This window comes from Henckelia pumila, unplaced genomic scaffold (genome assembly GCF_033568475.1).
Source record: "Henckelia pumila isolate YLH828 unplaced genomic scaffold, ASM3356847v2 CTG_461:::fragment_3, whole genome shotgun sequence".
Classification (NCBI taxonomy): Eukaryota; Viridiplantae; Streptophyta; class Magnoliopsida; order Lamiales; family Gesneriaceae; genus Henckelia; species Henckelia pumila.
This window is the reverse complement of record NW_027331831.1, coordinates 2,715,262-2,738,171: the sequence shown is the minus strand read 5'-3', so window position 1 is coordinate 2,738,171 and position 22,910 is coordinate 2,715,262. Positions and strand designations below refer to the sequence as shown.

Genomic DNA, 22,910 nt, shown 5'->3' with positions numbered 1-22,910 from the left:
TGATTGCACAATTTTCAAGATGTAGTTAATAGGAGTATATTAGTAAAGGAGTGTAAAAAAATATTACTAAATATGATATACGACTATATATTTGAGACAAAAAAAAACGTGGATATTAGGCTGAGGAAGTATTTTTACAATTTTAATTTTTTATCATGTTACATCACATAAAAAAAATGTTATGATTAACTGTTTTATAATAATAAAAATAAAAATTAAAAATTCCAAAACAATTAAAATATATTATTAAAATTAAATATAATAATATATTAATATCCTTGACACCGTTACAAGCATGTAAAAAAAATTGTAAACAATTTCAAAATTGGTCAACATAAAAAAATTATTTTTATATAATTAGGTTTTTTATAAAGAATTATGTTGATACATTTATAACAATAGTTTTTTTTTTCTGGAATAATGAATGTTAATACGCGGACAAAAAATTTCAAAGTAATTATTAAAATTTTAAAAGTAGACTAGCGTCAAAATGGGCCGATGATTTGAACCCGGATAAACAATTTGGGCAAGAACACACGGATCCTAAAACCCTGCATCCCCATCCTGAGCTCAGTTGAACTGCGAAGAAGAATCGCAAAAATTCGTGAACATAAACAAAAATAAGAAGAAATCAAAGCGAAAAAGGAAGCAAATTCGTACGGGAAAATGGGGACATCGGTGCAAGTGAAGCCTCTGTGTGGAGTGTACAATGAGAACCCGCTCTCGTACTTGGTCTCCATTGACGGCTTCAATATACTCATTGATTGCGGTTGGAACGACCATTTTGATGCCTCCCTTCTTCAACCCCTCGCCAGGTTTGATGTAGCACAACGTAGTTCACTGTTGTTGAATCTTTATGTTCGCTGGATGGTTGGTTTACATGTCATCGTGAGTTTCAAAAATTTACAATTATAACTATGGAGAAAGCTTTCAATGTCGATCAGGGTAGCTTCAGCTGTGGATGCCGTATTGCTATCCCACCCTGACACACTTCATCTCGGCGCATTGCCTTACGCCATGAAAGAACTTGGACTATGTGCTCCTGTTTATGCGACCGAACCTGTGTACAGATTGGGTTTACTTACTATGTACGATCACTATCTTTCCAGAAAGGTGAAACATTAATCAGGAACTTTTTTTTCTGAATGATTATGGTTGCTCTTCTTTCTGGTTTCCATTAGCTACTGTAGAACAGCTGCGCAAACTTAGACCCTCAGTTGTGTACGTGATTTAGCTTTCTTCATTGCACAAGAAATCAATATTTATCTACTTTAGCTATAGTATACGACGATGGAGCAGTGTATTTTGTCAAATATCGTCAGCAGTTGAAAGCAAGTAGTTTCCTTTTGGTTAATGCATGTATAAGAGCTATTGAAATTAAGGAGAGTGAAATCACCTTTTCATTCACCTCTCTATTTTTCATTATTTTTTTTTCTTCTTCTTGATTGCAATGAAAAATGATGATTCTCAGTAAGAATGTAACCAGGTGGAGCATGACCCTAGTGATATTACTGTTTTAAACTATCTGTGAGTCACATGACTATTGAATGTTTTGCTATAGTTTCCGGGAGTGCATGAGACTTGATTTCTGGCATTTCTTTCCAACAACCGATGATACTTGTGTGTATCTAGTTGAGTAGAGTATGTTTTGAGCTTTTCTTCTAGGTTAAGTTTAGATGGAAGCATCAGAACTTTTCATTTCATAAGAACCATTGCGTGCTGTTTGAATCAAAATTTAGGTGAACTTCAAAATCACAAATGCTTTTACTGCACGGAATACCCATTCTCATATTTTCAATCTATGCTAACCAAAATTATGAAAATGAAACAAATTTCGGTAATTAAATTATTAAAATAAGAAAAAATTTGTAAATCAACTCATGTATCAATTGCAGATTCTAAAAATAATTATCGAATTATTATAGTTTTAGTACTAATGATGATATCACACATGTTATTTCTTGATTATAACTTATATACCTTTGTTTCTGCACCTGAAAAATGGTATTTGGTGTTTGTATACCGGCGTCAACAAGTGATACTTGGTATTTACAAAAACTAATATTGAAGATCAAACCACAATTTTCAGTTTGGTACGAGTAATGTTGTTAACTTGTACCATCTTATTGAGCAATGTTTATTCTCAATACATTTTCCCTACCGATTGTATTTGATTTCTTGCAGCAAGTGTCAGAGTTCGATTTATTTACACTGGATGATATAGATTCTGCATTTCAAAATATTACCAGATTGACATATTCTCAGAATTACTACATGTCTGGTAAGTTTTCTCTTTGCTGGTTTGTAAGTTTGTATTCCAAAAGCTTCTGGTGATTGGGCACGTTATGAGTTGTTTAATTTATTATCTGTCAATTCTATTCTTGTGTGTTGTTTTATGTTTCAAGTTTTCTTTTATTGTGCTCTCAAGGGAAGAATGTAAAAGAGGGGATGTGACATATCATGTATTGCTGTATAATCTACACTGGAATATTTGCAATTATTTAACTTACAATTCAGAAATCATTTTATTGTTAGTGTCGTCATTATAAGCTTTTTATTTAAGTTTCAGTGTTCAGGCTTGGATTTTTATTTTTGCACTGTTTAGCTCCCTTTTGTTTAACGTGATTCACTGTTTATTTAAAAGCTTTTTATTGTTAGTGTCGTCATTATAAGCTTTTTATTTAAGTTTCAGTGTTCAGGCTTGGATTTTTTATTTTTGCACTGTTTATCTTTTTATGACTGCTTTGAGAACTTTTAAATTCGTCAAAAATATAGATGAGAACACTTTGTTAGTTGCTGGTGATTCCATGTGAACTAGTGTATCATCATTTTATGCTTGCATAACAACGTGTAAAAATAACCTTATCTTTTGTTTTTCATATATTTCAATTCTTGATAACTAATGCTAGGAAAAGGAGAAGGAATTGTTGTTGCTCCCCACTTAGCTGGTCACCTTTTAGGTGGCACAATTTGGAAAATAACAAAAGACGGGGAAGATGTTATATATGCTGTTGACTTCAATCATCGCAAAGAAAGGTTTTCTTCCTGCCCCTGCGCAATTGAAGTTTTGGAACCAGAGTGATATTCATGTACAGAGTATGGAGAAGCTAACTCCACTGTTCTTTTATCAGGCATTTGAATGGAACTGTTTTAGAGTCTTTTGTCCGCCCTGCAGTTCTAATAACGGATGCTTATAATGCTCTGTTAAGTAATCAGCCTCCAAGGCGCCAGAGGGACCAAGAATTTCTAGGTAATATATCATCATTCATAAATTCGAACCGCATTTCTATTAAATTCCCATTTCCCTTTTTCTGTTGTTCACTCATCCAGAGAAGATCACATTTCTGCTATCTGGACCCAAATTTCAGGTTTTTTTGTTTTGTTTTGATTTGTTTTGTTTTGTTTTGCTTCACTATTTTTTCATATACTCAATCACTTTCAAATTTATTCTTATTGATGGAAAAGAAAAACCTTCCATGTATCTTGATTTTGTTTTGACTTGACCACATGCACTGTAAATCCTAATCAAGCCTTATAATTTTGTAAATTCTTTGATTGCTATTTACTGGAAAAATTGTTCTTTATTCTTGTATATTTTAGATGTTATCCTGCGGACATTGAGAGCGGATGGAAAGATATTGGTGCCAGTAGATACAGCTGGTCGAGTGTTGGAGCTACTTTTAATCCTGGAACAGGTAAGTCAGCCTTAATGACATTGTAGTTTCTCCATCTGGTTATTATCAATTGGTTATTAAGATTTATATCAAAAGTAGAAAGAGTAAAAAAAAATTTGCAGTACTGGGAGCAGCACCACTTGACGATTCCCATCTTCTTCCTTACATATGTGTCATCAAGTACTGTTGATTATGCCAAGAGTTTTCTCGAGTGGATGAGTGACTCAATAGCAAAATCCTTCGAGCATACACGCGACAATGCTTTTCTTTTGAAGTAAGATATCTCTTTGGTACTTTTTGGGTTAGTTGGGAATAGTTTTGAAAGCATGTAGAAAAAACTGCATGGTGCATCAATTAAATAGTTGGATCGTTAAAGATGATTTCCATCTAGTTTCACTTGCTCTTGAAATTTCAGTGTGTGGTCAGCATTTTTATACTCGTTGTCCTGGAAATTTTTGGACCTGGATGTTTTGGTCTTTGATTTAGTTCTTTTGAACATGTACTGACCCTAGCGCTTGACCAATGATCTCTATATAACCTAAATTGAGAAGAAGAAATTGGTTGGTAGTTTTGATGCAAATGCCGATGCCTTCATCGTGTCTTGTTAACATCAAAAGCTCATAAAAATCTGTGAAGAGGCCCTTATCCATGATTTTATACAACATTCGCAGACATGTCACTCTTTTGATCAATAAAAGTGAGCTTGAAAATGTTCATGATGGCCCAAAGGTTAGGATGTAAAATTAATTTACTGATTATTTCAATATTTCTGGATTTTCAATTTCATGATCTCTTTAGCACTGTGTTTCTGTCAGATTGTTTTAGCATCAATGGCAAGTTTGGAGGCTGGATTCTCTCATGATATATTTGTTGAATGGGCTGCTGATGTGAAGAACCTTGTACTTTTTACTGAGAGAGGCCAGGTTTGCTTTCATTAATCTATTTGTGAATCTAGTAGTAATTAGTAACATATTTTAATCATGTTATGGGCCCCAAATTAGGACACTATTGGAATTCTCAATATTAATATTATTGGAGTTCTTTGCCATTTTGTTTTTATGCTAGAGCCCTTTATAAAATCTTCAGTATTTTAAATGGCTGTCGAGGCGGCCGTTGACCGCACCGCCGTTGCCTTAGGCTGTAGATCCCTTTACAAGCTCTTCAGTATTCTAAATGGCTGTCGAGGCAGTCGTTGACCACCCTGTCGTTGCCTTAGGCGGTAGAAGATGAGTTGGGGTGGGCGAGGCGAAACACTATTATTAATACACTTGTACACTTAACACTTTCTCTTCCAAAACACAATAGTCCCACCAAGGAGGAGCACAAAGAACATCTCCATTAGAGAACTTGATGAGGGTTTAGATACATTGGAGGAGGAGAACGTAGAAAATGTTAATTTTGAGTTAGATGAGGAGAGGCTTATGAATGTAACGAGGAGAATGATGGTGCATATGTAGATGATTTAGAAGATTAGTTATGTTTAGTCTAGTCCTTGTTGGATTAGGAGTCAAAGCTAATACAGAAGGTGGTCTGATTGAAATCTTGAATTTTTTAAACTCAGGCTTTTGGTAAAAGTAACGATATTACCTTTTTAGCATTAATATGGTGATAAATCTTTATTAATTATCTTGTAAGTTGTATTTATGTATTTATTTGCACCTTGTATAAATTGTATATTGTATGAAACTTATTTATGCATAAGCATCATTTAATTATATATATTACATAAAGAATGATGACTATTTGTAATTGCATTGCATGATTATACATAAATATGTATCAACAATAGGAAAAAATTCAACCACCTAGGTGGTAGGTAGTCACTGAATGTCTACCACCATTTACAACACTGGATCGTAACTCATCATTGTACTTCATTTAGTTAAATAGTATAGGTATTATGGAAGGCTTTGCATTATTTTGGTTTGTTCAAGTGCTTTTATCTTCTTTTTTTTTTTAAAAAGCCTGTTGTGGCGGGGGTTAGGCAGACCCCTACCCGTTTATTAGATAAATAAGAAATACAAAAGAAGGGGACTAGGCCAAAACCTCTCGAGAAATTACAAGAGCTCCAAACACAAGTGCTTTTATCTTTGCATTCATTGGATATGTAATAAGTTTAATGTGTTTTTCCGTGCCTATATCGTTCCGGCCATCAACATGATTTCTATTACCTTTCAATTCAAGTTTCTGGTGATGAAATGATGGTCTGGAGTACTAACACAACTTGATTCCGTAACAAAATGATCAAGTGGCGTTTCGTAAAAAGCAAATTGCATCTGTTATCAGATTGAACTATTGGGTTTGGCTGCTCTCTTTTTTTGGTAAAAAAAAACTTCATTCATTTGATCTTGAATTAGATAATTTTTCATTGTCATTAAAGAGGAAAAAATGAATAGAAAGAGGAGAAAACTGGTCCCATTTCCCTGCTGCTGTTGGAGTGTTCATGCGCATTTTTGCTGACTTCTGCACATTGTAGTTTTCCACCCTAGCTCGTATGCTTCAGTCAGATCCTCCTCCTAAAGCTGTTAAAGTAATAATGTCAAAGAGAATTCCCTTGGTTGGAGAGGAGTTGGCTGCATATGAAGAAGAGCAAGATCGGAAAAGAAAAGATGAGGCTCTTAAAGCTGCTCTTATCAAAGAGGAGGAATCAAAAGTTTCCCCCAGTGCTGAGCCTGCTGGGAATGATCCTATGGTTGTTGATACCAGCATCATCAATCCTTCTTCAAATTGTAATCCCTCAATCCCAAAAATACTTGCTAATTTTACCCAGTAAACTTTTCTTTGTCGAAATTTTGAGGTAAAATATTTCATTTTATATTTTGGAAAATGAGTTCGTATATGAGAAAGTACACACACTGAAAATCCAGACCGCTCTATTAGAGGATAGAGAAACCGAGGTTCTCAAGAGTATAGATAATACCTAACTAAGGGAGGATACATTTCTGCATGGCCCCCAACTTTCGCAAACTCAAATACATTACATTCTTGCAGCTGTTGGTTTGCAACATGGGTCTCTTAGAGACGTATTGATTGATGGGTTTGTTCCACCTCCAACTACGGCCGCTCCAATGTTCCCCTTCTACGAGAATTCTGTAGAATGGGATGATTTTGGTGAAGTTATCAATCCAGATGATTATACAATCAAGGATGAAGACATGGACCAAGCATCAATGCTGGTTAGTTTTTTTTAATAGCATACCTCTCTTTGTGCGTCAGTTTTCATCAACTTGTTGGATAAGAACAGTCGTCTCTTTCCTTCATATGTTACTGAGTTGATTTTTTCACATCTGGAAGAACATAGGACACATTTACTTGTTTCCATAAATCAATTATTCAACTCCTTTTATTATTGATTGTGCTATTTATCTCACAGCATCTACTTTGTAGGCTGATGGCGACCTTAATGGAAAGCTTGATGAAGGATTTGCTAGTCTTATATTTGATACAGCTCCGTCAAGAGTAGTATCTTCCGAGCAAACTGTACGTAGAATCTCTTTTACTTTTCCAAAATTTACCAACCGCTGCCTCTGACTACATCTGAAGTTATTTTCTCAACTGTGTTATTCATAAATGCAAAAAATTCGTTAAAAGTAATTTCTTCTAGGCAAACCGGAGTAGAATATGTGTGCTGCGTAATCAAATATAAATATAAATATACATATATATAGCAAAATTTTTAAAGTAATTTCGATACAGGGTAGCACACGAGCCTTCTTCCCAAGTGTCACTCTTGCATGCCTTTCTTCAATTTTTTCTTCAGAAGCAGACTCTATGTCCACTAAGAATCTTAATGAACTCCCTTGGAGTAGCTGCTTCCAAAACAAGCTGCTCTACTGTCTGCATTTATTCAGTCTGTTATTGCACACCATGCCCTAACTTGTCAACTAGTTCTTCAGTCTGTACAAATACTTTGGAATTAACCACACAACGATATCAAAAGTTGCCAAGGAGAAACTATACAGGTACAACCAACTGAGCATATTAGGGTTCTCAAACAAAGGAAACTGCAACTGAAACAGTGCATCATCATCTGAACCAGTACTCAAATATACTCTAAAACCTGCACAACAACAGTCAAAATTCCTCAATTCTATGAAGTTAGCTCTCACAAAGCTGAAGTTATTTTCTCAACAATGTACTACTCAGTCATGACCAGAAAACCACATTGCCAAAATTATACTTGGCATTGGATTAAAATTGTGTTGAGTTCTTTACAGCTTGTGTTTTCAATAGATCTTCAAGTGTGCCTGAGCTGAAAATTTCTAAATCACTCAAATTCAATTTGAGCTGGAGCTTGCTTGTATTGAATTCGAGCTTGATCTATCAAAATTTATTTACTCGGGTGGGCTCAACTTGTTTACACACCATATTTTATACTATAGTGAATCACATGTCTAAGGTCTTTAGTTTTCTGTTTATTACTAACTGTGGAATGGTCCTTGAATTTATATTAAAATTACTAGGGGTTTTCACGGTTCGGTTAACCACCCGAACCAAACTGAAACCGTAAATTCAGTTTGAACTGAAAACCGGACCATTAATTCGTTTTGATTTTTAGTTTTTTGCATTTTTTGTTTTTTCGCTCGGCTATCTGAACCGAACCAAAAACCGATGTTATTTTATTTTTTAAAATCATTTTTTTTAGTTTTTAAATCATTTTTTATTATTTATTTTTACTGTTAATGAATATAAATAAAACATTTTAAAAAATTAAAATTCGGCCTAACCGAAAAACCGAAATAATTTCTGTTTAAACCAAACTCAACCATTTAATTCGGTTCAGTTAGGATTTTTGGTTAACCGAATTTTTGGTTCTTCAAGCGGTTGTAACCGAATGAACAGCCCTATGTGTTAATAGTCCACCCGTCTGATTTATTTTATTAATTTGATGTCTTTGTTAAACGCAACATCGCAGGTCTATGTCAAGTGTTCCTTGGTCTTTATGGATTTTGAGGGCCGATCTGATGGCAGCTCAATCAAAAAGATTCTGGCCCATGTTTCCCCCTTGAAGCTTGTAAGTACCTTTTCTGTGCCTTTTGTTATGTATTACGTCACACACAAACACACACACACACACACACACACACACACACACATATATGTATTTGTATTTGTTCCTAGAGAAGTGGTAAAACTGGAATAGAATAAGTTATTTATAGTAAAATGTCCTTTTTAATATTTGTTGCTTATTCGTACCCATCAGTTAAGGCTTATTTCTTGTATAATATATAGAAATAAGGTAACTAGACTTGTATATAGGCGGGCTTGTAATTACACAAAGATTGTGAAGAAAAATAATGAGAACTTTTCAGATTTTCTCCTTTCTTCTCTATGTTGTCGTTACTCCAAGATATTGTTATAAACATAGAAGTTTCCAATATTTCTTAATTCCAGGGTATTGTTGAATATTATTTGAAGTTTTTAACACAAAATATGATCAAATGACTGTATGGTTTCCCCCACACAATACGGGCTATTCCCGTCACAGTGACACACGAGATATATCTTCTGAAAATTTAGAAGCAAGTAGCATCATATGATACCGAATAATATTCTTTTTTAACTTAGTAATATCCCTTGTGATAATATACAACTTCTTACTGCCTTAGAACATTGGGAATTTTTTACATTTTTTAGGGGTAGGTTATTCGTGACTGGTATCTTATCATGTGATATCTATAGGCGTTTTTTTGTTGCCTTCAACCGTTTACAAAGAGTTTGGTGATTGAATTAAGTTTCTTTGACAATTACCTTTTTCTTTTCGTCTCTGACCTAGGTCTTAGTACATGGATCAGCAGAAGCCACCGAGCATTTAAAGCAACATTGTCTCAAAAATGTTTGTCCCCATGTATATGCTCCTCAGATTGAGGAATCAATTGATGTCACTTCAGATTTGTGTGCTTATAAAGTAAGTTGTCCATGTTTTACATCTCCTTTTTGAATTCATTAGCAGTTGACCATGTAATCTGGGGCTTATTATGTTTTTCCTTTTGAAATATAGGTTCAACTTTCTGAGAAATTAATGAGTAACATTCTATTCAAGAAGGTAAGCACCTCAGTATTTCCTTTAAGAAGCTGTGCCAACTGTTACTGTTGATGTATTTTAAGAAGAGTCACTGTGAATAGATGGCATGAAGTCTTGCTACTGTGTATTAACCGTTGCAAATGCATGCGAGTCTAAAGTTGATAAAACTTTGGCTAGTGGCTTCTTCCTAAAATTTTTAGCCAAATACACCAAATTGTGAAGTTCCAGGGTTTTGTCACCACCTTGTAAATGGATGTGGTTTACTCAAAATACACTCTTTCTATATCTGAAAAGTGCACACATTTTTATTATAGCTTGGAGATTATGAAATAGCATGGATTGATGCTGAAGTAGGGAAGACAGAAAGTGGAACGTTGTCTTTGCTTCCTCTTTCAACTCCTGCTCCACCGCATAAGACAGTCTTGGTTGGGGACATAAAAATGGCTGACTTCAAGCAGTTTCTTGCTAGCAAAGGGATCCAGGTATTTTAGTTATCAAAGATTCAGTTGTTTAAACACAAAATGAACTCCTTCGGGTTCCTGACAGCCCCTGTTTGACTATGTAAATGAGCCATATGTTGTGCTGTTTGATTCAGGACCGACTACAAAATTTTCAGCAAAATTACATGTAAATTTGATTATTGTTTCATTTAAGTGGGTGGCAAACTGGCGATTGGCCTTAGGCACTCTACTAGTCTGCTCTGTTTTATTTTCAATTTTTTAAGAGTTTAATGTGGTTTTAACATATGTTATATTCTTAGGTTGAATTTGCTGGTGGTGCATTGCGTTGTGGGGACTATGTGACTCTGCGCAAAGTTGGAGATTCAAACCAAAAGGTTGGTGATTTTTGCTTTGATTTGTAAGATATTTCCTCATTTCGCATTCTTTTAGCAGTCAGTCAAGTACAGAAAACCTTTTTGTGGCTATGCTTTTTCAGAACAGGTTAATTTTTAAACGAAAGCAGATTGCAACTTTTTCATAGAAGACCTAGGTACCAAGGATATTATTTCGATTTAATTATATAGAGGTAATATATGCTCTAACATCAATGGAATTCATCTACAGAGCATGTAAATTCCAAGGTGTGCCTGCGTATCAAGAAGTGGATAGAAACTAATTTTGGAAAAACTAGTACTATTTATATTTAACTTTGTAATACGGGAATTCATCTCGTTGATTTTTATCAGGTCATATGTATGCTTGAATGGGCCACGTTCACCTAGTTGTTTAGTATAAACTTCATGTCGTGACACGTTTTTCTAGTGTAAATTCCATGAATACATTGTACATAACTTCAAGATGCAAATCAACCATGAAACACAGTTCTTTCGACATTGATGGAATATAATTTTCATGATACAAACGCTACTTTATGGTGGTAAATTTTCTTACAGGACGAAGCAATTGTAACTTTGAGGTGTAGTTTATTCATAATTTAATCGTGGCAAATCTTGGAACATCTGTTGTAGGGTGGTGGCAATATACAACATATAATTCTCGAAGGCCCCTTATCGGAAGAGTACTACAAAATCCGGGATCATCTGTATTCACAATTTTATTCTCTTTAGGCTTCAGTTTGGTGTATCATTTCTATACCTGGTCTAATCTTACACACTTTAGTTCCGATTTTTCTTTGTTTTTCCTTTCTCAATTAGTGCAATTTACAAATCATGACTTGTCTTGTAATATTTTGTAGAATTTGTACATTTTTTATTCAAGATTTCTAATTTTAGCTGATTTTCTTTGTGATGATCAGATTATGCTGTGAGATTGGTAAGTACAATTTACAATTCATGACTTGTGTTTAATATTTTGTAGAATTTGTACATTTTTTAATCAAGATTTCTAGTTTTTGCTGATTTTCCTTGTGATTATCAGATTATGCAGTGAGCCAATAGAACGATCCAATAAAGAGCTTATACATGTATTACTAGGGAGTATTTGCAATATATTATGCTTTTGTAGAAGCGATTAGATTTATAGATCGTAAAAAAGTGAAGATAAACAAAAAGTTGGTAGTGTTTGAAAACAAAAGTGAAAATCTAAAAATCAAAGTTGAGTAGTGTTTGATAAATAAGTGATTATAGTGATTTTATAACTAAAATTTTTATTAGAATTACTTTTGGAGAATCATAATCACCAATACTCCCTAAGTTGTCTATTGATTCGTTCTATCTCAGCATCATTTTTTTAATGTGCAGAAATTCTTTTATTGATTCGTTCTATTCAAGCACATTTATAATTAACATTGTTCCACCATCAATTTATGCACCAACCCGACATGCAAACGTGTGCGTGTCTAATCGATTTTTCAAAATATAAATATGCTTGTTAAGAAATTTATAATTAAAATTGAAAAATAAAAATTAAATTAAAAATTTTGCATTTTAAATAATTTTTTTACTTTTTTTAATGTAAATCTAATTTTCATTAAATAAATAATATATAAGGCTAAAAAAATGCAAGGAGCATTTTCAAGATTCTAAAATTTTCTACATATATTAAAATTTAGAACTTTATAATGTTTTTATAATGATTTTTTTTTTATTTTATGATGAGATGATTATTTTAAGTGCAAATTGCTCAAAAATCTCCAATGCAAACATGTTTTGCTCTGTACTCCCTAGCCACTTTTTTGTACCACATTTATTGTTAATTTGTATCACATGTTGTATGATTTTGTACCATATCTTGTATTGTTTTGTACCACATTTTATGACTAGGAATCTCAAAGCAAAACATATTTGCATTTGGAGATTTTTGAGCAAATTGCCCTTATTTTAACATTGAAAAATATAAATAAAGAAAAAAAAATATATATATTAAGATATGATAGTTTTATATAAACTACATATTTACTAAGATAAGTTTTTATACTTTCTTTAATAAATAAAAATAAAATGTTTTTGTAATTTGAAAGAGGGTATTTTTAGTTTATCAAAATACACATTAAGAATTCAAGATGCCAAAGTTAAGAGTTACATAAAATATATAATGACATACCATCCAATATGTGAAATTGTAGAGCAAAAAATAGAAAATAAAAGATTTGTTCATATGTCGGAGAAATGCACAATGATGGATAAATAGCGTTATTCAAAAACTATGAAAAAGAATGATAGCATCATCAAGATTTATCAACGAAGATTCCAAAATAACCACAATTCTAAAGTATCGTCTATATTTTTTCTCCAGTTCTCCAACCAGCTTTTCTCTTGGTAAATGAAGAACCTGCCACGGCATGTATCATGGGGACAAACGATCAGTTTCTTCCTAAAAACATAAGGATGAAAAGCTGATAAAATTTTACCTCTTTTGCCTGCTCTTCTTCATGTATGATTCTTAGCCGAACATTTAAAGCGGCATGGTACATTTCATCGCGAAATTTTTCAAAAAGGGGTTGCTTACTTACTCTCCACAGCAGCAATACAGAGAGTTTAGATCCATTTAACGAAACTTTCTGCAAAATATTAAAAATGAATTCAAAGTTCTTCCATTTCCAACACAAACATTATTTTCTCCAAAGCATCTCAACGGTAAAAATGTCACCCATAAAAACTAATCCAGTACATCTATAGTCCCTTGTTTTTCTTTCTGATTGAAGCTTACATATCTGCAATTTCACCAGTTAACATTGTCACATCTAACCGCATTCTTGAGCACATCTGGTAGAGACTGGTGCCACAGATTGCCAGCAGCCAAGAGCAATTACCAAGTAATGTTTCATTATATGTACATTCGTTTTGGTCGAATCTTTGAATATTATCTGTGAAACTTCACAAAATAATAATCCAAGACTGCCTTCATGGAATCGAATTGCATCAATGTCTAGCCTAAACATGAGGCATATTCTGGAATAATGATAATGCTATTATCTGTGAAACTTCACAAAATAATAATCCAAGGCTGCCTTCATGGAATCGAATTGCATCAATGCCTAGCCTAAACATGAGGCATATTCTGGAATAATGATAATGCTATTAATGTTACCTCCATGTCCAAAAAATCATCCTTCCAAAGCTTGTATAAAATCTTGAGTGTATCTTTCTTCTCAACAAATGTGTCATCTGAAATCTACAGAAGTTAAAATATCAGATGCTCCACAAGAAACATTTCCCCTAAATCAGCTTAAATCTAGTCATTTTTTTGTTTTGACCGGAATAGTTAAACAATTCAAATCTACCATCATTTTTCCTTCCAACAAGACCATAAAACAATATTCTACTCTATCTCACAATTTATAACATGGAAAGAAGTTTACTGTCCCAAGTAGAAAAGGGAATCAGAGATCATAATAACAAATTAACATTTTCCAGCAAAAACCACATAAAAAAGACTATGAAGTTAATGCTGAATCAGTGAAAACTGTTGAGCAGATTCAATTCCAATCATAAAATACATGAGTTGACATTAAATGTCTTAATAATCCAAATCTCTCATCCTAGCCAACTGCTATAACTCTATCCAAGAGAAAGTGTCTCAAGTACATAATATAGGTATCGGTCGCTACAAAATGAGAACAGCTTATGGAAAATTACATGCCAAAATGGTCTGATAAGAGCAATCCACCTTTCGGAAACAGTTGAATGTTCCAAGTCAATGAATCAGTGCAGTGATAAATATTTTGACATTGAGTGACAACTCCAGTGTAGAAATTAGCATGCCAAATGAAAAGCGTCGAAATAATACTCTATTAGGGTTACCTTATCAGTCTCAAGAAGATAACCAGCCTTCGAAAGTAATCTGAATATCCTGTAGGCCTCCCTCCCGTATCTCTTCAATACCACCGACTCCACCTATAAAATATTGCAATTAATATTAGATGCTGCATACACAAAAGAAGCCAAGAATATGGAGGAAAATAACAGACCTCTTCATTTTGAGCCTTTTCAGTGATGCCCTTCAAATCTGTTGAGAGAGGAAAAGGGTGAAGCCAGTGAGTGCATTAAAACGCAAGGGATAAACAACTGCTGATATGTGAACATTTGATGACTGCACCAGAAAGTAGCACAAAGAGTATGTCCATACCAATACTATAAGTTTCACCATCTGCTGATGAGCGTGTACTGCCAAGCTGGGAAAGTGAAGCTCTAATACGATCGAAATCCATACCAAGACCACCATCCTTTTTAATCACCTCATCATAAATAGCATTTACTGATAGATCAACTGGAAATTATATTCAGACTGGTGAGAATTCACCAAGTGGAACATCAAGTTCAATTACACAGTAGAAGAGATCTCAATAAACTAAGCATCATCATGCAAAAGCCAAAAGATCACCAATCAACATTTAAAGTGTTCATAATTCACCCACACCAACTACATAGTTCTAGATGCACCAGTAGGGAAAATAAAAGTTAATGGGACACACGAGCCATGACAGAATAGATTAAACTAAACACTTTATCCAAGCAACTCAAGAGGAGTTGAACAGTTGTCATTTGGCTAGGCCTAGCTATGGGGCTAAACAAATTGAACCCAATTTTAAAGGCTTATCTATTCTCTATAGTGGAAATAGAAGAAAGCATATGTTCAGGGAGTTTGTTATTCATTATACTATTTCTCTAGGTGTTTTCTAAGAGGCGAGAGAAATCACTCTCCGAGTCTTTCTTAAGGGTTCTCCCCTGAATGACATTTATCAAAGCAAATTCTGCAATCGACTGCAATTTAATGTTGCGAAAGCCGAAAGCTAAAGAGTATATAGCGAGGAACAATTGAAAGTGGAAGAGGGATGCAAGTTATCGAACATATGTTCTGGTCGTATAAATCTGAACAGATAGAAGCCAAGTTCACAACCACCTATGTCTTTGTGCTTTGGAAATCAACTACCAGCAATGCATAACCTGAATTATCTTCAGATCATTTTTAAGACCAAACTTTAGTGATGGATTTCTAAAGGTACACTAGAGGCAAAAGGAAAGAAACTCAACATGGTCCCACAGTGGATATAATTCCTTAGAGTAACTACCAAGCACGGATAAGATGAGCAACAACATTGGATTAAGTAGACTTGAGAATGAAAACCAGGGGTCAATTACCTGATTCTTGAGCTTTCTTCCTGACAGCAGAGTTTTTACTTAGCTCCAAAATTGCACTCAGCACAATCGAAGCCTCAACATTCAGTCTTGTTTTTACGTACGAAATGCAAGTCTAAACCACAAATGCAAAGAATCAAATACTTAAGAGAATATGCAATTATAAATCACGATGGATTCTTATTAGAGAAATACAATTCATAAAGCTTAACAACTTTTATCAAATGTTGCATCCCTGATCAAATGAGACTGAACCATAGGCACCAAGCATAGAAGTAACCATTACAACAAACCTTGGCCCTCAAACGTCGTACAAATTCTTCGTAGTTCACACGCCAAATAACTTCTTTCTTTTCAGCAGCACCCATCAAATCTTCATCAGGCATCATAGCCTCTTTTTTACGCTACTTAATCAAATATATATATATATTTATCAAAACTCGATCAAAATTTTTTAAAAAAATTTCAAAAACAGGGTAGCACACGAACCTTCTTCCCAAGTGTCACTCTTGCATGACTTTCTTCATTTTTTTCTTCAGAAGCAGAGTCTATGTCCGCTAAGAATCTTAATGACTCCATTGGAGTAGCTGCTTCCAAAACAACCTGCTCTACTGTCTGCTCTTCTTCAGTCTGTTATTACACAACAAGCACTAACTTGTCAACTAGTTCTTCAGTCTCTACAAACTAGTTCGGAATTAACCACACAACAACATCAAAAGTTTCCAAGGAGAAGCTATACAGGAACAACCAACTCTGCATATTAGTGCTCTCAAACAAATGAAATTACAACTGAACAACTGAAACAGTGCATCATCATCTGAACCATTACTTGATTATACTCTAAAACATGCACAACACCAGTCAACTAAGCTTTTCTGATGTGATCCTGAGAAACAAATTTCATTAATAAAATGTACATATCAAGGATATAACCTACGTCTAACCAATCTCCCTAACAAAATAAAATAATAAACAAATCTGAGACAAGAATTAAAATTCATATACATTATATGGATAATGGACCAACTACAGCTTAAAGCTCTATTTTATTGCATGAGGAAGAACTTCAGGGAATAACTAATTTTGAGGGGAACATAAAACAGAATGATCAACGTTTATTGAATTGTTTAGAATCATTGAGCAGTCCTACCTGTAAAAATATTTGAAGCAGAAATCATGAATTTCCTATCCTGCTATCCATCGGCATTGCCTTATATTTCTAGTTAAGTTGAGCCTATGTTATGACATAGGAAATCATCCATAAAAATGCGAACAATTGGAGGAAGTGATTGCTTCCTCTATATTTGTACAAGTGATACTGTGTTTTTAGTGAACTGGCCAGTCAGCAAACGATTACCTTGCCTTTCCTGGCACCACGTTTCTTCGCAGGAGGTTCTTCGTCAGAAGGTGGCGCAAGAAATGGCTCAGGTTTAGGACATCGTTCAATAAATCTGAAATTCAGAAGCCTGTTGAAGCTTTCTTTTACAGCCAGAACATCAGACATTCCTGCAATAGTTTAGAGAAAAAGTGAAGTGGTTCTTAAATGCTTAACAAGATGTTTCCTGACAAGTGAACCAAGGCAGATTATTTAAAAAGTTTCAAAATCAAGGGTGATGCATTCAACTTATGTTAACCCCCACATTTCTATTACATAAGATCGATAATTTGATATATAAGTTTTGTTTAAAAACTTTGCCAGGGAGTACATGAGTAAAAGAAATATCAAACTGAAGCACGCTTATAGTCTAATGAAATTAGATATTTTATTCTAATTCCAAAAACCAAGGCCTAAATCCCTCACCATCTATCTAACTTTAGAATTGCAAAGATGCCAAAAAAGCACCCATGATCACATTGTCACCAACAACTCTATAAAAAAGTGCAGATGGTAGGTGGTCAACGATTTCAGAAATTATTATCAATCCATTTTCAGATTGAACAGCCTGAAGTTGCCACCAAGTAATTGCAACAATAAATTGATAAATACCGCAAGAGTTAACAATAGATCCGTCATAAAAATAAACATCAAAATATATTTTTATAATACATGATTTACCCGTGGTCTGCTCATTCCTCTCAATTATTCTATTAAGAGAAAGCCTTCCATGCTGAATCAGCCCATCAAAAATTTTCTCACACTGTATCAAAAAGCAATTAATCAATAGCTCCAGAAACCAACTTCAACACCAGAAGGCACAAGTGCAACAACAAATTAACCAGAAAAAAATCACTACAAACAATACTCACATCACTTCCTAGCTCCTCCGATACGATTTGCATAAATTTATGAGCCCTCGACTTGTGAATAATGTTGTCAAACAAGGCAATATACTGTGTGACAATAGTTGGCACCTCACGATGACCACCTAAAATTTAAAAGAATCAAAACATTACTTGACCCAAAAGAACATTTAACGATCAATCATAACCAACAAGCAATAAAAAAATAACTCCTGCTAGTGGAAAGCTTATAATAACGAGTCCAGCAACTAAAATTATCTAACTTTTAGTCTTCTCGTGAATACCATAACTATTTGATCCCTAACATACAGTGTACTAATATTCAAAACAATGCCACCAAATTCCGGGAGAGGACCAATAATCTCCCTCAAACAAGAAAAAGTTAAACTTTTTTAAAAACAAGTTAGCCCCTACATCCGCATGGCCCTAAACATTTCGCATTCAAGCGTAATACAAAGAATTCACCAAAAAAACTACTGCTATGAATTTAAATGGTCGCCACTTATACCTTCCTGCTGAATTGCGAAGGGTTGGACACAATTTTGGTTGAATAAAACACGCAAGCAGTTCACGACACTCTCTTTGCTGAGCTCCGTGTATCGCATTATCTGAGCTAGGGATATGGCTCCTCGGCGCAATAAACAGTCGCAAACTTTCTGCAAAGCCAAAAAATTGCAGAAAACGTAAAAATTAGAATCGAAAACAGAGCGGGGGAGAATGAAACTGATAGTGGGAAATCAGATAAGTGGTCACCGAGCACTGATCTCCGTAAAAAGAAGATATTATGTGATTCGCTAGTAGAATTCCATGCGGCGACACCATTGCAGCTGCAGGCCACGACAAGGAAGAAGATGCGTCTGTGTTTTTTTGTTAATCATAGGCTGGGTCGAGAATTTGATGAGTTGGATAGATATTGGGCTTTTCATGTCCTGGGCCATTGGGATAATTAGATGTTGGGTTGACTCGGTACGGGCTTTTCCTGTCATGGGCCATTGGGATATTTATATGGGTTGACTTCGTATTGGGCTTTTCCTGTCATGGTCCATTGGGATATTTAGATGGGTTGACTTGGTATTGAGCTTCCCTCTCATGGGCCATTGGGATTATTAGATGGGTTGTCTTGGTAGGGCTTTTTCTGCCCTGGACCACTTGGATAAATGGGTTGACTAAGTATTGGGCTCTTTCTGTCCTGGGACATGGGCTTCCGAGTCAATCCAGCCCATCTTCATCTTAACGAAGATTTCTGATTTCTCCTTCGCAAACCCTTCCCACTTCACAGCCTTCAATTCAATTCTTGATTTCGAACTCCACAGTAGAAGTAGCGGAATCCTTGAAAGAAGAAGGGAATGGTGAGCCAAAGGCAAAGATCGGCGCGGAAACGCTTCAAGGATTCGAACCCAGAACTCTTCCCTAAGCCGGAGCCAACGCCGCCGAAAGACCCAAACAAGGTAAAGAAGAAGTATGGCAAATTCAAACGCAAGAAGTTGAAACCCATTGATCCGAATAAGCCGAAGAAGTCTTCGTACAAAAGGCACCCACTTAGAGTTGCTGGCATGAAGCCCGGCGAGAGCTGCTACATATGCAAAGCGCCTGACCACATTGCTAAAAGTTGCCCCAAAAAAATGGAGTGGGAAAGGAATAAGGTTAATTTTTTTGTTTGATTATGTTTTGGATTTTGGTATCTGGGTACTCGATGGCCAAGGATTTGGGTATCTGTATTTCTGTGTGTGTGTATATATATATATATATATATTGTGTTATAATGCTTGCCAGTTCATTCCCTTGGGTTTATTGTTTCTGTAATTGTTTTTGAGGAGCTTTTGCGTTCTATTGACCAAAAATAAGTTTGTGTTTACTTCTTTTCTTTTTCTATTGTTTTTACTGAAACTTCCATTAATGTTGTATGTATATATTTTTGGAGATTTTTAGCTCTTTTTTTTAACTCTAAATTGCTATATTCTGCTCCCTCTTCTTAGTTAGTGTATGAATATTTTGTTGGGCATTTACTACGTGAAGGAAATGTACTATCCTTGACACTAGTTAATTTTTTTACTGATGTAGATATGTTTGTTCTGTCGGCATCGTGGCCACAGTCTAAAGAATTGCCCTAACAAGGACGAAGAGTCCGTTGACAGGAAATTGTGTTACAATTGTGGAGAAATGGGACATTCGCTGGATAAATGTCCGTATCCTCTTCAAGATGGTAAATATTCTCCCTTCAGACTTAATTATGTGCATCCCCCATTATTTCCAGATATAATTACCTGAATTGACTTATAATCTCGGCGCCTAGATTTCTATTGATCAGTATTAGATGATTTTTGCAGCCATGCCGTAGATTTCATGTTGTAATTGAGGTAGGGATACAATCATGACCAGGTCTAAGAGAATAATTTGGTGGTGTCCCGCTTTGTTTCAAATTTGTGGAGATATACATACAGAATTTTAACTCGATTGTACTGATTCATTTTAAATCATGTGATTGGATGTAAATTCCAACTTTATTAAAAGTTGGCTCGTCTGTGCGGCCTAGGTTTTGGGAAAGGTCTTCTGAACTTCAGTTTTGATGTCACAGGAGGAACTAGATACGCGAATTGCTTTATATGCAATGAGTCTGGGCACTTGAGTAAAAATTGTCCTAAGAATACTCATGGAATCTATCCAAAGGTACATTCTCTTTATAATGACACAAACGAAGATGCATGATTGACTCATGATGCTGTGACATAATTTGCCATTTTTTCCATCATCTTTCTGAATAAGGAACTGGTTTTCTTGCTTATGATAAGTAAAACCACCATTTTGATTGACCCTTGGCGCTTCCTTACTATTTGCTAATACCTTCAACAAACTTCTTCATGAGAACTCTTCGAATTAAAAAGGAAAAAAAAATGATTTTGGTGAAATCATAGAAGTCAAAATAATCTTCATCTCAGCCTTCCCATTCTTCTCGCCAATTTCGCCCCACCACCACCATCCCAACATGAGAAGTCTTCGAATTAAAAAGGAAAAAAAAATGATTTTGGTGAAATCATAGAAGTCAAAATAATCTTCATCTCAGCCTCCCCATTCTTCTTGCCAATTTCGCCCCACCCCCCAAAAAAAATAATAAAAAAATCTAATGGGATTTGTTTGATGACCTAACTATATTACACTCAGTTTTGCATCTATTGACACCACTCTGCAAGTTATGGGGCTAATAAGTTTTCGGTGTTTTGCAAAATGTTTGTGCAGGGTGGGTGCTGTAAAATTTGTGGCGGTGTCACGCATCTGGCCAAAGATTGTCCTAATAAACACAGCCAAACTTCTAAAGGTTTTCGGATATCCAGTAATTCATGTAAGTACAGTGTGTATGAGTGCATGCTGAAACTATGTTACATTGATATGCCATTACTATGCTTGCCATGGGTGTTCAATATTTTTACCACCGATAAAGATGTGTATCACACATTGGTTGAGTTTCAAATATCTTGTCTTGATGAAAAGGAGCTAAATTGGCCAATTTGCCTGTGTTGATTATATTCTTGATGCACACAAACTCCTGAGGCCGTCTCATAGGTCAGTTTTGCGAGACTGATGGAAAAATTTAATTTTCACTAAAGGTGTTGATCGGATCAACCGGTCTTAGATCGGTGAGAATATCTCAAAGAATTATACATTTTGGACCGTGTTTTTGGATGCAGAATTATTTAGTTTAATAGTTTCAGTAAGCTGGATTTTAAAGTGTTTTTGAAATGGAAACAGATACAGCTTTCTATCTTATATTCTATCGTGGAAAAAACAACTTTTTTCTGTTTTCTTGAATTTTCAGAAAGAAGTTGAAGCATAATCAAAGAAAGCTATATTTTCTTACTCATTGGTTCAGCTGTTATGATATGGAAGTTGAAATAACTAAAACTTATACATCAATTATATTTATATATGTGACATTTGCATGCATATGCTCTCTTGCCTTTCGCTAATCGCCGTGTTTTAGCAGCTGAGATTCAAGAAAGGCCTAATCGGATCACCAGGTTTGTTAGTGGAGACGACCTTGAAGATGACTTCATGGCGGCTGTTCAGGTTTCTGATGAGAAAGATAAGAGTGTAAAATCCGATAATAAGCAGAGAACTAAAGTGGTCAGTTTTGTTGGTTGAATATGTAAGAGAAATGGACTGTGTGAAACGTCGATTTCAATTAGAATTAATAGAAATTGAATCGTTTCTGCGTTTTGCTCTTTTTTTCTTTTTTCTTTTTTTTTGAAAGCATTCTCCGTTTTGCTCTTTTACATATTGTGCTTCCAGTATTCATTTATTAGTTTTCTGGCAATACATAATTATATATATGTATATGGGAATTCATCTTTTAGAATATATTCCAATATTTTATACGATATTAATTATTTTTATATGTTTATAATATACAGAACTTTATACCAAAGTATTGTTTACTATTTTATGTTTATTTTTTTTTATACATAAAGAATCTCTCCCTTAGACATCATCCATCTTCTATTTTACAAAAATTGATCTTTCTTAATTTTTTTTTTCAAAATTTCAATATTTTAAATCGCATTTTAGTTTCTCGGTAATTTTTATAATTGCAATTTAGTTCCTTGATAATTTTTAATTCACATTAATAAAAAAGCAATATACAAGCACATATCGTGTGCATCAATACACTAGTGTTGTATTAAAAACGAAAATAAATTTGATGTTCACTTCGGGAAGAGGAGTAGTGTTACTTTAAGAATCATAATTATGTATATAAGCTTGGTTCCATTTTAGTCGGCACTCTGTTTTGAATTTTGTTTTAAAAAATTGTTGTATTCACCTAGGGGTAGGGGTGCAAATGAATCGAATCGAGCCGAATAATGATAAAATTTTAATACTCGAATTCGGCTCGATAAGAGTATGTTCGAGCTCGATTCGAAACTCGATAATTTCAAATATT

The 22,910-nt window shown here is 34.5% G+C and overlaps 3 protein-coding genes across 7 annotated transcripts; 2 read left to right on the top strand and 1 right to left on the bottom strand.

Annotated features, from left to right (window-relative positions):
• Positions 1-521: 521 nt before the first annotated feature.
• Positions 522-11,435, top strand: LOC140871226 (cleavage and polyadenylation specificity factor subunit 2). 4 transcript variants are annotated; one of them, XM_073273639.1, is made up of 19 exons: positions 522-815; positions 945-1,113; positions 2,185-2,281; positions 2,910-3,036; positions 3,132-3,250; positions 3,601-3,695; positions 3,797-3,948; positions 4,346-4,403; positions 4,490-4,597; positions 6,151-6,403; positions 6,666-6,850; positions 7,062-7,154; positions 8,590-8,688; positions 9,451-9,582; positions 9,676-9,720; positions 10,014-10,181; positions 10,460-10,534; positions 10,636-10,689; positions 10,764-11,081. In XM_073273639.1, exons 1-18 carry the CDS (start codon positions 667-669, stop codon positions 10,678-10,680), a joined length of 2,169 nt encoding a protein of 722 aa, XP_073129740.1. In that variant the 5' UTR covers positions 522-666; the 3' UTR covers positions 10,681-10,689; positions 10,764-11,081. The 4 variants fall into 4 exon arrangements, with proteins under 4 accessions (XP_073129740.1, XP_073129738.1, XP_073129739.1 ...); XM_073273637.1 differs by lacking the exons at positions 10,636-10,689; positions 10,764-11,081 and adding an exon at positions 11,168-11,435; XM_073273638.1 differs by having other exon boundaries at positions 10,636-11,081.
• Positions 11,436-12,682: 1,247 nt separating this feature from the next.
• Positions 12,683-18,866, bottom strand: LOC140871227 (uncharacterized). The gene is made up of 14 exons (XM_073273642.1): positions 18,731-18,866; positions 18,486-18,633; positions 17,984-18,102; positions 17,793-17,874; positions 17,094-17,242; positions 16,226-16,366; positions 16,030-16,140; positions 15,740-15,851; positions 14,727-14,867; positions 14,569-14,606; positions 14,402-14,494; positions 13,689-13,772; positions 13,009-13,158; positions 12,683-12,929 (listed from the first exon to the last, which is right to left on the bottom strand). Exons 1-14 carry the CDS (start codon positions 18,797-18,799, stop codon positions 12,795-12,797), a joined length of 1,572 nt encoding a protein of 523 aa, XP_073129743.1. The 5' UTR covers positions 18,800-18,866; the 3' UTR covers positions 12,683-12,794.
• A 393-nt stretch (positions 18,867-19,259) lies between these two features.
• LOC140872262 (uncharacterized) lies at positions 19,260-22,307 on the top strand. Of its 2 annotated transcripts, none has more exons than XM_073275079.1 (5): positions 19,260-19,620; positions 20,039-20,180; positions 20,553-20,644; positions 21,212-21,314; positions 21,957-22,307. In XM_073275079.1, the coding sequence occupies exons 1-5, from the start codon at positions 19,324-19,326 to the stop codon at positions 22,112-22,114; spliced, it is 792 nt and encodes a 263-aa protein (XP_073131180.1). In that variant the 5' UTR covers positions 19,260-19,323; the 3' UTR covers positions 22,115-22,307. The 2 variants fall into 2 exon arrangements, with proteins under 2 accessions (XP_073131180.1, XP_073131179.1); XM_073275078.1 differs by having other exon boundaries at positions 21,954-22,307.
• Positions 22,308-22,910: the final 603 nt, after the last annotated feature.

Coding starts and splice junctions, on each gene's coding strand:
- LOC140871226 (XM_073273637.1), top strand. CDS start 667: ATGGGGACATCGGTGCAAGTGAAGCCTCTGTGTGGAGTGTACAATGAG. Junction 3,251..3,600: donor GAGGGACCAAGAATTTCTAG/GTAATATATCAT, acceptor TGTATATTTTAG/ATGTTATCCTGCGGACATTG. Junction 9,721..10,013: donor GTAACATTCTATTCAAGAAG/GTAAGCACCTCA, acceptor TTTTTATTATAG/CTTGGAGATTATGAAATAGC.
- LOC140871227 (XM_073273642.1), bottom strand. CDS start 18,799: ATGGTGTCGCCGCATGGAATTCTACTAGCGAATCACATAATATCTTCT. Junction 18,103..18,485: donor CTTCGCAATTCAGCAGGAAG/GTATAAGTGGCG, acceptor TTTAAATTTTAG/GTGGTCATCGTGAGGTGCCA. Junction 14,868..15,739: donor GAAGAAAGCTCAAGAATCAG/GTAATTGACCCC, acceptor TATAATTTCCAG/TTGATCTATCAGTAAATGCT.
- LOC140872262 (XM_073275078.1), top strand. CDS start 19,324: ATGGTGAGCCAAAGGCAAAGATCGGCGCGGAAACGCTTCAAGGATTCG. Junction 20,181..20,552: donor TCCGTATCCTCTTCAAGATG/GTAAATATTCTC, acceptor TTGATGTCACAG/GAGGAACTAGATACGCGAAT. Junction 20,645..21,211: donor CTCATGGAATCTATCCAAAG/GTACATTCTCTT, acceptor ATGTTTGTGCAG/GGTGGGTGCTGTAAAATTTG.